The 16,504-nt window shown below is 51.1% G+C and overlaps 4 protein-coding genes across 4 annotated transcripts; all 4 read right to left on the bottom strand.

Annotated features, from left to right (window-relative positions):
- Positions 1-109: 109 nt before the first annotated feature.
- On the bottom strand, positions 110-2,820 carry NCS54_01284400 (Hypothetical protein; the record flags this gene model as incomplete). Its single annotated transcript, XM_053158066.1, has 3 exons — positions 110-1,890; positions 1,944-2,194; positions 2,243-2,820. The coding sequence occupies 3 exons, from the start codon at positions 2,818-2,820 to the stop codon at positions 110-112; spliced, it is 2,610 nt and encodes an 869-aa protein (XP_053014041.1).
- A 5,808-nt stretch (positions 2,821-8,628) lies between these two features.
- Positions 8,629-10,188, bottom strand: NCS54_01284300 (CFEM domain-containing protein; the record flags this gene model as incomplete). Its single annotated transcript, XM_053158065.1, has 5 exons — positions 8,629-9,088; positions 9,132-9,284; positions 9,330-9,849; positions 9,893-10,028; positions 10,087-10,188. 5 exons carry the CDS (start codon positions 10,186-10,188, stop codon positions 8,629-8,631), a joined length of 1,371 nt encoding a protein of 456 aa, XP_053014040.1.
- Positions 10,189-11,752: 1,564 nt separating this feature from the next.
- Positions 11,753-13,471, bottom strand: NCS54_01284200 (Amidohydro-rel domain-containing protein; the record flags this gene model as incomplete). Its single annotated transcript, XM_053158064.1, has 6 exons — positions 11,753-12,137; positions 12,184-12,385; positions 12,428-12,688; positions 12,730-12,896; positions 12,940-13,174; positions 13,219-13,471. 6 exons carry the CDS (start codon positions 13,469-13,471, stop codon positions 11,753-11,755), a joined length of 1,503 nt encoding a protein of 500 aa, XP_053014039.1.
- A 711-nt stretch (positions 13,472-14,182) lies between these two features.
- On the bottom strand, positions 14,183-16,252 carry NCS54_01284100 (Zn(2)-C6 fungal-type domain-containing protein; the record flags this gene model as incomplete). The annotated part of the gene is made up of 3 exons (XM_053158063.1): positions 14,183-15,394; positions 15,444-15,902; positions 15,956-16,252. The coding sequence occupies 3 exons, from the start codon at positions 16,250-16,252 to the stop codon at positions 14,183-14,185; spliced, it is 1,968 nt and encodes a 655-aa protein (XP_053014038.1).
- Between the last annotated feature and the right edge of the window lie 252 nt (positions 16,253-16,504).

Genomic DNA, 16,504 nt, shown 5'->3' with positions numbered 1-16,504 from the left:
ATCGGTGGATAATCAGGTTTAAAAGTTGAATTTCATCATTATATATTACGCCATGCTTGTGGATACCAACCCGAAATCAAACATGTTCCCCCTTTTCATACAGGTCTGCTCAAGTATACAACTTCTTCTGGTCCAATGGCCTGATTGCTGCTTTGCGCTCCTGCTTTGTTATCCCTCTTACATCCTCCTGAGATCCCAATGAGGGAACTGCTCTGACCGCAATGTATCCATTGGCATCATCAGGACGCACATCTGCCAGCTGTAGTCGTAGATCCCGAAGCATCCTTGCTCTGTCTGGGCCGTCGAGGTTGGATCCACCAGGGGCAACAGGCACATAGGGGTTATCTCTCGTCATAGTGCTGGCGAATCCTAGAATATCCGGTCCACGAATAAAGAACTGAAGAGCAAGTCCTAGGATGGCGAGAAGCTCCAAGAGCAAGGTCGTAGTAAGAAGGAGGGAAACCCAGACCCGGTTGGATTTGTAAACCCTGTGGGAGACGATTCTTTCTCCAATAGTCGAGTTCATGAATGGCTGAGCGCTGGGCTCATCAAAAGACAACACGTTGGTTTCAGGAAGTTCACCAAAGGAGACGTTGGTGTGAGTGAGAGGGTTCAGCGTAGCATCCCAGAAGGTGTTGAAAGCTGTGGTGAACCGTCTCGAGAACTCGTCGGGGAAGACATCCAGGTCTTTGCCAGCCCATCTTCTAGGCTTCTGACCTGCAAATGGATGCAACTCGCCCATGATGTAGTTCTCCGTAGGGGATGCCGCACCGATGAGGACTTCTCCGGATGACGTGGGCCAGAACTTGAGAACTTGCTGGACATCAGTGGCACTGTCTGCTGCATTGTTGTTCCGAAATAGGATCGACGGAGGGCGGTTAGAGGACGCATGACCGTTTACACGGCGTTGACGGAACGCAGAGCAGCTCGTCGCCGAGGGGCTTGGACCACAGCGGAGCTCTGTCTCTACCGTAACGGTCTGCATGGTGCAGTTGATGATGGCCCAAATGGGGTTTCCAGAATCCTCGTTAGACAGCCCGTAGCTGATGTATGACAGATGGAGCGGCGACGGATCGGTCTTGCTGGTCGAATTCTTTCCTTCTTCGACCCAGACGGTGGTGCCAAAATGTTGAGTTGGAAATCCGGCATGCGCGAGAGTATCGACTTTGATATTCTTAGTATGAGCGCACTCAAAGTCGGCGTAGGAGGTTTGAGTAGTAAAGTTGAATCTTGTCTCGCCACTGACGCCCGAAAGACCCTGAACTTTAATACCAAGGAGGGATATGTACGAGTTGGCGTCATTGCTGAGGGCATCCTCGTTTACCTCGTACCACTCTCCAAGCTTCTTGCTTTTTGACCACTGAGGAATCTTAGGCAAGTCCCAAAGATCCCTAGAAGACCTCTTTTGCTCCTGAGAGGAGAGAAGAGTGGCTGAGTACAATGCCGTGATGCTCGCGCTATTGTCCTCTTGGGTCAACGAGGACGGGTAGTACGAAACCTGGTAGCTTGGATCGGAGAAGTAGACGCTGACGTTTGTTGCGACGGCGCTGTTACCAATGGAGAGAAGTCTAGATGCACTTTGACCTCCAAGGGGAGACATGGCCCAGGTGAAGAGGATAATGAGCCCGACGGAGAGTTGAGTGCGAATGAAAAAGACTCCTTCGATGGCAGCAGCAAAGCTTCGACTTCCAAAGATTTGTTCCAGGGCAGCGAGGCCAATACCATCAGGTCTCTCTAGACACCAGCGAGAGACGTTCTTGTAGAAGCGGCTCGCAATAGCTGCAAAGAGAATCGGATAGATGGATGGACTCAGACGGGTCAGTTCAACCACCCTCTCGCCATAGTCGGAGGGTTGTTGACCATCCAGATAAACGGCGACAATGGGCAGGGCTAGTGCATGATTAGTTTCTGCAGGTTTAATCAAAGCAGATGATAGGGCATACCGATGAAGCAAAGAGGCACCAAGGTCAGAATGATATCCCAGATCCAGCCGATCCAGAAAACAACATCCTGGCTGTGCAACCTCCCTGGTGCCGGATGCCAATCGGCGAATGCATCGACCATGGGAACGGTCACGGCATGGCTGAGCCTCTTGCCACCTGGGTCTGAAGGGTTGGGGCTGAGGAAGGGAGTATAGGTTGGTGATAATGAGAGACGGTGGTTAGACACGGCTCGTTTCGTCAACCTCGATTGCCTGTAGATATCAGTATAAAGACGCCTTGATCAACAAAAAACAACATACCAGAGTCTCCAGAGCGCACCGACAAGCAGAAGAACGATAACGATGGCAGCAACACAGATACCAGCGACTGCCCCAGCACCCAACGCAGAGTCCTCACTGTCACTTACGCCTTCCAGATCTCCAAGGGCCGTGGAGCTTGGCTTCACAACAAGTGTTGATTGCGTCGCCTTCTCATTGAATCCTTTTGGGTTGAGAAAAGTATTGCGAAACGTCGAGTTGTCTGATAGAACAGCAGGAGCCAGATTTTCCGACGGACACACGGCGTCTCCGCAGGGATTGGTTGTGCAGCATCCGAGAAAGGGCGGGTTCGTAAAGCCGCAGGTATACCACAGGGCTTCTTCATCCTCGTCGGTGCTGGTGCTGTTATCGCAGCTTTGCGGAGGTAGGTCGTCGTACTTGGCCTTGGTGAAGCTGGAGAGGACGAGTTGGTCCTCGGGGCAGACGCCATCGTTGGCGCAGGGATCGATAGCGCAACAGCCGATGAATTGAACCTTGGCCTTGTCGCAAACATAGAAATCTCCGCCTCTGGGACATGTCAGTCCCAACTCCTTGATCAGCGCGGCATGTTCCTTGGACATGGTGAAGAATCAAGCGTTTCCACCGACGTGGACGAGCTAAGGAAGACGAAGAGTAAGCCCGACAGAACGAAAGGACGGGACATGCTTAAGAAAGAGCGGCACAGAGAGGCTCGGGGGTTGGTGATTATCGAGGTGCAGCAGAGCCCACAGGGCAGGGATACGGGCAAAGCAAGGCTTGGATTGGGCGGGTCGGTCTCGAGAAGAGCGTGGATTGGACAAACCCCAACGGCCCGGGCTTGGCAGCACGAAATTGGGCTGAAGGCCGATGACTTGGTTGCTCTCCACAAGGTGAGAGCTGAAGGATCCTGCGTGGACAAGGCGTTGGCATCCTTGCTGACCACCTGTCTCAGCCACCAAGTAGACGACGTGGGTGCCAGAAGCTTAATGTCTCGATGTGAGACTATCCAGACGTCAGATGGATGGCAGAGATGCTTGTCTTTGCGTGCTTTTCTCCTCTTTCTCCTTATTCTCACAGCTATTGAGTGGTCCATAGGCAAAACACGGGCAAAAGATAACAAGACACGCAAATTGGCATCCCCCTCTAAACCTCATAAGGCCATTTCATTGCGAGCCTGCTTGCGATCGGCGTTGTTGTTCTCCACAGCCCCATGACCAGCAAGGCAGCTAAGCGGCCACGAAGGATTCCCTCCCCCGCAAGCCCTGCCGGTCAACTGCTACATGTCAGACGAAGCACTGGCTCTGATTTGAGGCCTGCAGGGCCAAGGCACGACCTTTTCTGCCATTGAGTTTTTTTCTGCGAGCGACGGGCCGGCCGGGATCTTTGGTTCTAATCTCGTTCCAGGGGCGGTGCCGTACAGGGGTGGTACCGTACCCGCGGCTTGGCAATTGGGCTGTGGGAGGGTTGCCCTGTGAGCTGGCCAAAAGAGAATGGTTGCTTGGGGGCCAAAAGGTAAGCGAGGTCGCCGAGGTGAGCGGGAAGCCAAGATGACAGGCACTCTTCAAAAGGAGCCAAGTTGTCTTGCAATTCCAGAAATGGACAATGCTCAAATGTTTGTCGAAAATTATGTCCTTTTTCAATGCCAATGCATTGTCAGACGCAGGAACGCCGTTGCTGAACCAAGTACACGGGTTCGAAGCAGAATTTCCTCTTTGGGAGGATAAGCTGTCGAAACCGCCAAGACTTTTGACCCAGATCTCCGTAAGCACAGGGTAGGTGAGTGATTTCGTTATGTTTGGGATAAATGCGCGTCAGACTGCAATAGCTGTTGTAGGCGAGCACATAGTTGCCTTATATCCTATGAGAGTAGCCCCTTATTTAATATTCGGAACCGATTGCTCCGTTTTCCCTTGACCACACCTACTCAACGACCAGCAAGGACATGCTGAACTGCGTGCATGTGGTAGTAGTACCTCTAACCTAAGTTCCTTTGAGTGTTACTCCCCTCTTCCCGTCACATTTGTGGCGCCGAGAGACTGCATTGCTGTACAGAGAATCGCGACGAGTTGACCAATCCTTCGTTTGCCACGCTGATGGCGAGCCAAGGGCGGCAAATATATTCATCATACTCAACCAAAACAGGCCCCGAGGTCCAGAAGTTTGGATATTCCCGCCTTCAACGTTGATCGCAGGGTCACACGACAGGATTTGCTCAACTCGTATGCTTACCAATCGACACCGACATTGCCGGGATTCAAGCTTCTTACTTTGCCTAGGGCTGAGCATCGGGGACATTAAAGCGTAAGCGGAGAGTAACGACGGCTGACAGGGGGGGCCACGGTCAAAGCCGAGTTGTGAGACATGGGTATTGGCGTTTCACCAGTCCATCACGGTAAAAGAAGAGTCTCCTTGAAATGTTGGCGGTGATCAGAGAAATGCTTGATGAGCTTAGCCGTCGGTAATTTCATGTTTATTTCCCGCTGGCTCATCTCTTCCCGAAAAGGGTGGTTTGCAGATTCCATAATCTTGCGTCATCAAATGGTCATTAGGTGAGTGATATTCCACCGAAGAGCATGCTAACCTTCGTGGCTAGGCTGAAGAGTGGTGTAGAGCGTTATTCTAAGAATCAAGGCAACGACAACAAGAGGTGATATGGTGGAGCATTTTTTTTTCTCTGTCCCGAGATTTCAGGGCTTCTTGAACAAGATGACCGGTAACCTCGACTGAGCGCTCCCGGCGGCATCTCATAAAGAACTAATAATCTGATGGAGTAGGAGCCGTTATGGCTCGTATCCTGTCAGCAAACGTGGATTCCTCTGCGTCATTTCCAGTGCGAAGGAAGAAGGATTTTAGTGTCGACGTCGGCTTGAGGGGAGGATTTGCCGGTAGGGCTGTGCTGGATACGGTTTTTCGCCGTAGGGCTGTAGTAACTCACGTCTTGGCAAGGGGCTAAAAACAAGCCTATCAAGTCTCTGAGGGTATGTGATAGCAACTGCTGGTATATAGCCTCAAAAGAAATAATGGGCAGATTTCCACTCGTAGGTGAGACTCTTTAATCCACTGGATTGAGCCTGTCTCTCACTCTCGAGCAATCCTTCAGTCCTTGCAATGAATGCCCAATTCGGGTTGTCATAAAAATCAAAACCCCGAGACCCTCGGGCCTTTTTCACAATCTGCCTTGCCTCTTCAATGTTCTGAGGCGCAGCTGGTATTCAGCCCGAGGATGAGGCTGAATCGCTCACACGAGGATCTTTCACTTAGCTCAAGCAAGAGCTTTCGCGTGACCAGTAGAACTAAGTTCCTTCCATGGAACATTAAACAAGGCGTCGAAACTGACCGCCGAGTAGGAAGCCAGGGTTCACAGTCTTGTGAATCCACTCGATAGAGGTCTACTTATGCTTGTTGTTGGGCTAGAGCTAAAAACCGTAAATAACCTAAAATGCAACATGGCTGCTTATATCGTCAGCAATTAGTATCCGCATAGAGCGCAGTGTCTCCTTAGAGAGCCATGGATCTGGATCCATTTCCTAGCAGTCTTGTATACCAAGCCGAAAATCACCGTCCGTTACGGTCTGTCTCGTGATATCGATATTCTTAGAGAAAACATAGGCTGTTCAGAGAGTGAAGATAGAAGAGAACCAGTCAAGTATGAAGTTTGTCTGCAGAACCAACTCACATCATTCCCTTTCTCATTCAACCTTTCTTTGTAAACTGAGTCATTATCTCTTCTTTCCGTTGAATATCGACACTGGTTCGGCCTCTACCCGATAACATGAGAGTTATCAGGTTATTGGCCCTCGTGGCCAGCGCCTCGGCCTTTCTGGCTCCCAGGTCACCACACCAAAGCCCCTTATCATGTCCCGGAAGGCTTCAAGCTTACAGCCGATGGGTATTTTGTCGTGCTTCACGATAATCACACTATCGATGATCACGTTGCAAACACGGGCTTGGATCTGACCGAAAGAGCCCTATCCTTCAGGCTCTTCAACATCATCAATGCCTATCATTTGTCGGTGAGAGAAGAGGACTCCAGCTTCATCCACAACATTATTCGACACGATACTGGAGTGGCGTACGTCCACCATAACTACTACACCAAGGAAGAGATCCCTGAAATATCGGGTGATGTGGTCAAGCGTGATTTCATCCTGGATGACCCCATCATGGACAAAAGATGTAACAAACAAACTCGAAAACGCTGGACATCCTGGAACATGGCCATGATTTCAAGTGGGTGGATGCAGCGTACCAGCGAGCCCGCAGGCGACCCGCATGAGCGTGAGAGGCGAGACTTTGGAACTGGCCTTGATAAAGCCCACGAGGCGATCTGGAAGTATGATCCAGGACCTGGCGTGAACATTTACGTCTTTGACACTGGCATAAGGCTATCTCGCAATATTTTCAGCAAGTATACTGGCTTTGAGAAAAAGTGAGAAACTTGGGTGACTTGAAGTCCGAAGACCAGTCGCCTTTCTGCCTCCTGAGTGGTACCATTCCTTATGAGACAGGGGCTAACTTTGGAAAGGATGACGACCGTGGGCATGGCACTTATGTAGCTGGGATTGCTGCAGGAACTGACAATTCATCAGCTTTCGACGCACACATTGTCAATGTCAAGATGTTTTGTGAGTCAACATCAGAGCAGAAGGATAGAGGTATGCCCACCCTGACCAACTGATAACGGCCACCAGCTAACGGGTCGCATCAGCTGTTAATGCTGTTGTAGCCGAGCACCTCAGATTCAAAGCCAGCCCAACAAGTCAGTCTAGAGGGGGGAAGAATGAAGCTGACGAATCAGCCTTGGGATGAGTGGAGAGGTTCAGTTATCAACTGGTCCATAGACTCTGGGATATCACCTTTAGACGACATCTTACAAATGGCTCTACAAAAGGCTGCCGACGCGGGAATCCCAATTGCTGCTGCTGCCGGCAATTCCGGCAAGACTCGCCTCGCTATCCCAGCTCCGTACGTGCCGCTTTCGATAGACTTGATCTTCACTAACAATTACAACAGATACAAGTCTACCTGTAGTGTTGGGACTGTCAACATCAAGTATGACCGATGGATTACACCAGCAAGAGGCATTCTCCCGCAAAGTGGCTCGCATCACAACAAAAAACTCGACGTCTTCGCACTCGGAGAGCTAGTTAAGTCGGCAAGCACCAACTGTGACTCTTGTTACGCCAGACATAACGGAAAAAGCATGGCTGCTCCTCATGTCCCAGGCATCATGGCGATTATGGTGGACTACGAAGGCTGGGAGAACCTCGACCATGCAGACAGGATCTACGAGCGGCTGAAGGAGAATGCGCTGCCATATGTGAACATTGATGCGAGCATGAAGAAGGCGGAAAGAACCAACTTGCTTGTTCAGTCTGGAATCACAATGCACGAGCATCCTTACAGTGGTCCAAGACAGGCAGATTCCCCCTGATAACACTCCCTGGGGTTCGGATGGGATCCCCATCAGACGAGGACGAATCCGCAGGCAAGAACAAGACGACGGAAACTGTGGTGAGTATTTCTGACCCTTGAGAACTATACGCGAACTAAATAGAGACACAGCCGGTTTCCCCAAGCAGCAAGTTGAACCTCATCCTGACTCTGACAGATGGATGATCGATGGCGATATGAGTGGCTATAAGCCTCCTGAGACAGACTCTTCCGCCTGTTTCGGACTTCAAACCAAACGCTACGTGAACAGAGACGTCCTGGTCGGCAACATTGAGCACTTTTGTGAGGGTGCACAAGCTCGGGCACGGCCAGACGCAGGCTCCAAGTTCATCTCGACCGTATACAATGGCGGCACGCCTAATGAGGTCATGCTGATCATCGACTATGAGACTCCAGACATTGACTACGAGGTTGGTCAAGAGGACTGCGTCTTCTATCTCGAGGACATTGTGCTTGATCGATGCGACAGTAGTTACAAGGACAATCCAGGAAACTGGAAGGCCGGCGGAGTCGCCCATAAGGATAAAATCGGCTATCGCATCGAAGCTCTCAAAGAGCAAAACTCTTGGACTGGATGCAAGGTTGACGGACGCAACGTGCATGTCTGGGGTGGTGGGTGGTCCACGGCGGGCTTGAATAGCGTCACTGCAATTATTGCTGATGCTACCTTGCTATCGTTTGAATCCACTTGAAGATGAGCTTTCTGCATGCCATTCTCATCTGCATAAACCCACTCATGTATAAAACCCCCAGGCCCAGATCTTCATGGTGCACAATCGACCCCTGCTCCGCTAGACACGATCCAACCTCCTTGACCGCCGATCACAGAACCAACACTCTGGTTCAAAAACTCTACTCAAAATAAAGACTTCACCGTGCGTAGTGATCAGCGGTAGTTTAATTCTACAGTATCTATTATTATCCATTACGCTATTTAGAGAACCACTTATACTACATCAAAGGGACACCTCGCTAGTGCTATGTGCACTCGTAGTAGTCGTTACATGAGACTTGTTATACTTATCCGCCGTCACAAGGTTCGCCTCGTCTCCCCCGTCGCTATACTGCACCTTGAACGTCCTCTGCAGCTCGATCCCGCCGTGCTCCGGCGCGTGTATCGAGTCCCCCGTCCTAGAAGGGAGTTCTACGCGAGCACGGCTCCGGCTCATGATGTGTGACTTGCGACCGTATTGTTCGCCGTAGTTGTTGTATTTGCTCGAATCGTAGGAAGAACCTCCGAGGACGGGAAAGAGACGGACAAGAAGGATACGAAGAGCGGGCATGGATGCGCAGATGATGCCGACGTTGATCTCGACTGTTGACCAGATGGAGACATCTGTTTGGTCATATGTGGGATTCTGAGAAGAGTCCAGGTCGACAAGATACTGCAGACGAATGATGCTCACGATAGTGACACTGAAAGGTTAGCCAAGGCTATGAATTGTAGAAGAGGACTCACAAAGTTCCGACGATAAACATGGCGGCGACACCAATCTTCTTCTTCCAATGCAGCTTAAGGTTCCGAAGGTACCACATTGGAATTGCCAGCATCCAGATATCCAGGGAAATGCTGATGGCGGCATTTGCCCAGCCGATAGCATTGACGTTGGCACTATACTGTTAGTTTGCATCATGGGGAGATGGAAAGGCCACTTACCAGCTTCCCTTGTGCTCGCCATCCCATTTAAGCCAGAAGAAATTAATAGGCGAGCATTGAAACACCGCCAAAAATATGAAAGCAACACCATAGATGGCATTAAAGATGACAGTGCCCCAGAGCAACTTCTGGGCAGGACCAGGAAAGATGCGCAGGTAGAAGAATAGCAGCGACATCTTCAACAGCGACACTTGCGCGAAGTAAAACACCTCGAGCAGCCAAAAGAAGAAGCCAAACTTTGTAATCTGGTCAAACTCGAGTGTCCAGATGTCGCGTCCCTCTCCGTGTCCGGCCGTTCCGTGAATGTTCATCGCCGTCGAGGGGATACCGAAGATGAGGGTAAGCACGATAAACAGGTCGTCGAGGCCAAAGTCGGAGTTTGTGATCAGAATCTTGGATCCGATACGTAGGAGAATCGAGATGCCGGAAAAGGTGCCGAGGATGATTGTTACGTTGATAAAGAGGCTCGTCTTGTCGCGGACTGGGACTTGGCAGTACGTGTTGGTCATATTTTGAGTAGCTTTCCAGTTAGCAGAGTCCAACAATAAAGAAAATCGACGTACTCAGAGACTCCTTGACCGTACAGCCGCCTGCGACGCATACTGAAGCCACCGGGATGATCTTCTCGTTAGTGCAGACACACTTGACGTCGGCAGAGTCGCAGTCAGACTTTGAGATCGCATCGCCAAGGCACGATCCCTACTTGGCAGATTAGCGCGACCGCGCGAGGCGCAGACCAAAGACGGGAAAGGCTTACAGCGCACTGGGGTAGCTCAGCCAGCAGCTCCTTTGTCGAGATGCTGGCAGCAGCGAGCCAGCACGGCATGAGAGCCGCGAATAGAGGCACTGTCCACTTCATGATGATCGACAACCAAAAGATCAAACCTGGGGGAAAGGCCCGCGGTTCCACGGAGCTACGAAGGATATATACTGAGCGACCCCTGGACGGCGAGTCCCACAGAATGATGCTCGCCTAAATTGGGGCTGCTCCGTGGTGAATCTGGTAAGCGAAGGCCGACCCGCCGCTCTGGAGCCGGGAGAGATCCGGGCATACTAGTCAAGATGGGACGAGGACATGGGCGTTTTGGGCGTGCAAGGATGGCATTGTTCAGGAACTAGAGGGAGCTAGGCCAGGGCTAAGATACCAAGCCGGCACCGTTTTACCCGATGTCAGAAGAAGAGAGAGAGATGGGCAGCGTGGTGCTAGACGAAAAAAGTCTCATGTTGGATCGTCGTCGCAGCTGATGTTGCGCATAATCTCACGTTGGGAAGAACATGGTGTGATAGATGACAGGTCCTGTGATCACCACGCGAGACTTGCATGATGGAACTGGGGTCTGCATGTTTTCTTTTGCTTCCCCAGGTTCATCTAAATGTCTAGAACCTGGTCCTTGGCGAAGTTGTTACCTGAAGAAGAGACTCTCCGAAGCCACACTGCCTTGACTCAGTCCACTCTGGAACCGGAAACTCACCCGCCTGGAACAAATTCAACCGTCGCTTCAAACGCGGGTCGCACTACGGAAGAATCCCCCTCGACGCTTGACTCAAGAGGTCGACCCTGTGGATCATCCCCACCTCCTTCGATAACACGGACTGGCTGCCCCTGAAGCCAACGTCTTCCAGAATTCGTCAGCCCTAGATAATCACTCCACCGGCAACAGTTCTAATTACCTCTAGAATTGCCAGGTTGAGTAAAGATTGACTCGAGCTGAGCCTCCCTGGAACACTCCGTCTGAAGCTTTCCGCGTCTCTCGGTACAAGAAGCACCGACCGGATTAAGCTACTGGCCAAAGTACGAACCTTGATCTCTTTTGTGGAAATTTGATCTCGTTCATCTGCATCGGCCGTGCTAAACGATAATGAAAGGATCAGCCGAAGGATCAAGGTAGACCTGGCAACCGCATTTCCTTGCTGACAGGCACGCGTTGGGTAATTCCGCCGAGAAGACGGGCGCTAGGGGCTCCACGTGGTGGATGCGCAAAAGAGTGGGATAAACAGACGCGAAGGAGTAAAAAAGGCATATAATCCCTGGGAAACTCTCCAAGTTGTCGGTACGAGAGGATTCAGAATTGCTTTGTTTGCAAAATGTGGCTTGATTAACGAGAAGGTTCGATCGCTGACTCGTGGTACGACGACATCATTACGAGCATGTCACTGAAGGTCACACACTAACCATTGGAGGTGACGCTATTCCTCAGCTGGCGACGCCATTCCAGCTTTGGAGAACAGTGAGGCCTCTATCGCAAAAGGTTCGGCGAATTACACATTCTGGTCATTGAGTCCATTGAGTCGCCGATGCAGGAAGGTCTTCCGACTCGGAGCATGTGAAGAGGCATTAATCCGGGGACACGTTCTAGAACGGCATCCTGGTATCATTCTTTATATGCATTCGGAAATATACCCCCGAGACCAAGCTACCAATCCTAGTACGACTTTTGCATAGCAGGCCTCTTCTCAGGAAACTCCTCCGTCAAGTGGCGAGGGATACCCGTGGACAGTGATCCCGACGTGTCCCTGATGTACTCTTTTCTTCCAGCCTTGTGCACCCGCCCATTCATGATGATGATATTGAGTTTATCGTGGTCCTGAAGTATCGAGATATCCTGTAGAGGATCTCCATCGACGAGGATGCAGTCGGCGTAGTATCCTGGCTGAATCTTCCCGAGCTCGTGGCCTCTCATCATGAGAGCTGCAACGCCTGCAGTTGCGGCAATGATACTCTCGTGAGGAGTAAAGCCCAGCATCTTGACAAAGTGCTCAAGATCACGAGCATAGGTTCCGTGCGGTGTCCATGCAAAGCCATAGTCCCTATATTGATTAGTTCTGAATAAGGTAGGTGGTATCGATCACGTACCCCCCTGGCAATACCACAATCCCTCGTCGGTGCATCTCACGCAACCCTGCTACCGCAATGTCGAGCTCTCGCTTATATCCAGCCTTCTCTGCTGCTTCGTACGTGTATCCAAAAGCGTCGGCTTCGTAGGTCGTGGCATAGAGCCAGTTGATTGCCGGCACGACAATGTTCTTGTGCTTGTCTCGCTCAAGCATATCCATGCCTACCTTGTTAGCCAGGTCATTATTGTTTTCAGGAGACTTACCTTCGTCATCCACGTAAGAGCCGTGATAAATGACATCCACGCCGTGCTTGACACACATCTTGACCGAATCCCTGGCTCTGGCGTGTGCGCAGACTCGCTTCCCTCGCTTGTGAGCCTCGTCGACACACGCAATAATCTCTTCGTCCGAAAAGTAGCAGTCTTGAGCGGATCGAATCTCGGTAATTTCTTCACCTGAGATGCTGAGCTTGACGTTATCGACGCCGATAGTCTCGATATTGTACTTGATGGCATCGCGCATTTCTAAATAGTCAGCAATGTTTATCAAGTGGCTGGCAACTTACCTTGTGGACCATCTGCAAACCGTGTAATTCCAGCCACTAATTCGCCTTCTGGCTTGGCAATCTCTCGTGCATTAGCCAGGTATCGAGGTCCTGGGATGTCTCCAGCATTGATGGCATCTCGGACAACCACATCGAGTCGGTCCTTGGCTGCAGCCGCTCCAAAACACCTGGATAATTAGTGGCGAACAAAAGAAATGATAGAGAACATACATGGTGTATCCAGAGTCCAGGAAGCATTGGGCGCTCTTGATGGTCAGGAGAACGTGCTCCTCAACATCAAGCTCACCCAGACGGTTGAGGTCGCCACCGTTCCAGGTGAAGTGCGTGTGGCCGTCTCCCAGGCCTGACATGAGTGTTCTCCCTCTACCCTCAAAAACTCGAACAAGAGGGTCTCGTTCAAGTTCGGCCTTGTTTGGGATCTGGCCAACCGCGGCAATCTTTTCACCTACTCTCATTAATTCTACTCACCAAGATCGGTATCAAACTCACCCTCGATCAGCACATCGCCAATATACGGTTCTCGGCCTGTAGAATCCAGAATCTTGACATTCGTAAACAAAATCTTTGACCTTTGATGAGTACCGTCGATATGATACTCCTTCGGCTGAAGCTTCTTGTCCAATTTCAAGTTGTTGATAAACTCAACGTTCCGGGGTAACTTTTGAGCATGAATGGGCTGCTTGCCCCACGAATCATGAGCGCCCTGAGGCCACGAAGCCTTTGTGATGTCGTCCTTGGTCATGCTGAATGCTTAAACTCAGAGTTGTCGATGCCAGAGTGGAGCCAGGTTCCCCGTGGGGAAGCGTAGTTATGTAGGCCTGGATGGTTGGTTAGCCGTCTGCCGACACCTCCGCTCCGTGGCTTGCATCACCTGGCACGCCATGGCAAAGTTCCGAGACATTCATGTCCGCTCATCGCCGCCATCTCCGTCTTGGAGAGCGGGGGATCGACGCCCCGTCATCTCCGCGACTAGTGATGAGGGGGAACCCAGGACTTGGCAAAACCGACTCAGTCCAGATTGGGGAGTCACGCTGAGGTGTTAAGTTCGTTGTCGTTATTGCAATCATGAGCATCGCAATTGGTATAAACAGCCTAGCAAGTATCGGATTTAAGGGAGGCCGATAGGTCCCGTGGTGGTGTGCAGCGAATGCATCGAGGCTGTAGGCAAATCCACCCAGAGACTTGGAGAGGCGGCTAAGGAGGTTCCTTCCCTTTGCTTTCTACTGCATGTTATGCGCTTTCACTCTATAGGGGGCAGCGTCTCGCGCAATTATAATATTGTGATGAAGAAGAAAATGGCGAGAGCAAGGTAAACCAGCCCTCAAGGTTCAAGTACCTCGAAGCTCACAGCTATATACTACGCAAGGCAAAAATGATGCTCTCTATTGCCTCTAAACGTCTAATATCTATTTTACTATCCCCATGTCCCATCTGGTGCAGCAATTGAGCACTATCAAGCCCACCCGTTCAAGTTTACATCCGTTCCGCTGTCATTCCCGAGGAGCACAGCCAGATCCAGATTCAAACCAGGATCTAAATTTCCCAGCAAGGTCCAGTTCGTCTCCAAAGAAGCCAAGTTATCCCCAGACAGTTGGCCCAAGTCGCCGGTTGGTAGCGCCGTCAGATCCAATTTCTGGCACGACGGCATAGAGCAACTAAAACAATCCCAGCATAACTGGAGCTGGTTGATATAATCTGGCGTCTGTGAGGAACCAGTCGTCGCCAGCAAAGCTTCGTGCCGAGCTTGCCATGATTTAAGGGTGATGTATGCTTGTGCCATCGAGGGTCTGTCGCTTATGTCGAAAAGTTCTGGGTGAAACTTGTATACCGTCTCGACGACACGCCAGGCTCTATCTGAAAGGCCTCCAACTGGTTTCTGGTGAAGCCTCGAGGTCATGACAGCAAAGTTGCCTCTTTGGAACTGGACCTTTGCATACCAGAGAAAGCCTGCCAAGTCCATTTGCTCATCGAAGCTAGCGAAGAGTTCATTCTTGATGATAAGAATCTTGAAGAGGTTGTCCTCGACGGTAAAAATCTCAATCCCCCATTCGGGCTGCTCCATCATCGGGACTATCATCTCTCGGCCTTTGCTGATCAGGACGCGTCGTAGGCTTAGAGCTGCGGTGTGGACCTTGCCAGCAGATGCAGACACATATCGGCGTTCAATATCCAACAGAGCCTGGTCTAGTGTGTCAAGATCCTCCCTGTATCTTTGAAGGATTGAAGAGGCGACAGGATTTCCTGCAACATCTTCAGTGTTCCAGATAGTAGCGATCTCGAGCCCTGCTGTGCCACGGAGACTCTCTAGAGAGAGAATAGACTTGGCAATTTGGTAGTTGATCAGACAAAAAGCCATCTCAGTAGGGCTTTCACGAGGCTGTACGGGGTCGACGGATTCAGGGAATAGGTCGGCATCATTGAAATTCCGAGGCATTTTACAATCCCAGCTGATGGGCATCTGAGAGCAACTCAAGGCCGAGGTCAAGGTGTGGGTGACATCTTGTAGCATGATGTGCCACCATATGCGCCTTCGCATCTCCGTCTCAAACGGAGACAGGCCCAGGAGCTCACCATCCCGATGGTACCCCATCTTTATGGCCATCCGGAGAGCGGTGCCAGTTACAATCCAGGCCGTGTCCTTGCCATGGCGATTTCGGAGAGAGAGCTAGATACGATGAGACTTAGTCGCCAGTCAGGGGTTATTCATGTCTTACCAAGTACAGCACCAAAGCCTGCAATGCCACCATGTCAAAGTTCTTCATGACGTTGAGTTTCCTCAAGGCTATCTCTGTCCCTTGTGTGTAGTCTCTGATCGCATCTTGGCGCGAGCATCCTAGCTTTTGTTGCGACTCCGATTCCGACATTGACATGGAAGCTAGAGTAAAGATGGCGAAGCATAGCGCTTGGTAATTTAGAGGGACAGTTTCTATACTGGATTCTCCCTCTGTCACGTAGGGCTGCACGGATGGGGTATGGATCACTTTGGTCAGGGGGTTTACTCGGTCCAAGAATAGCTGCCAAAGCGTAAAGGCCTGGACTGTGCTAGGTTGGATAGAGGAAAGGGAAGCCGTCACCAGTTCGGCTGCAAAGAGATTGCCTGTAGCCATATCTTGAGGTGGTATCTCCTCGCCCAGGCTCGCATCAGCTTCAAGCATGGCTCTGATGGCTCGGAGCTGCATCGTGTATTAGGAAAGATCATGTTGGACAGCGATTAAGGAAGGCCTACCTCTTCATGGATGGCTGCTCCTAGATGGCTGTCCATGTATCGTATGCCATCTTCACTTTGGACCACCTTCCCTGCTGGTTTCGATAGTGATTGGGACAGCGACAGAGGGGGTGAAGGAGGCGCATCCACTCGGAGGCAATCCTCGGCGGGAGACTCAGAGTTGTTAGCCGCTAGGGCTGGCTCAGAGCCGTCATGATTGATAAATCGGTCCAGTTGCTGCTCGAAATGCGCCAGCTTGTCGAAGAGCTGGTCAGCCATCCGCCGGCGCTTGCGAGTTACGGCCTGCTTGCCTGGCATGCATTCAACCCTTGCCTAGAGTTCAACAATCAGACTCTGTACATTATCCCGATAGTGGACGAAATCAAGCAACGGGGCTGAAAAGTGATGGCGATGGCGACACGGCAGCGCATGGGAATGCGACGTGTTCACGAGGGCGAGGTTTTGTTTGCTCCGCACCTTGACACAGTTGAAGCAGGGCAACCTGCGATCACACTTGATCTTCCGCTCCTGGCATAGAACGCATGACAGGGGGCGAGTGTATCTTGAAGA

The sequence above is a fragment of the Fusarium falciforme genome, chromosome 10 (assembly GCF_026873545.1).
Source record: "Fusarium falciforme chromosome 10, complete sequence".
NCBI lineage: Eukaryota > Fungi > Ascomycota > Sordariomycetes > Hypocreales > Nectriaceae > Fusarium > Fusarium falciforme.
The sequence above is the reverse complement of the archived record's forward strand: the minus strand, read 5'-3'. Positions and strand labels throughout refer to the sequence as shown.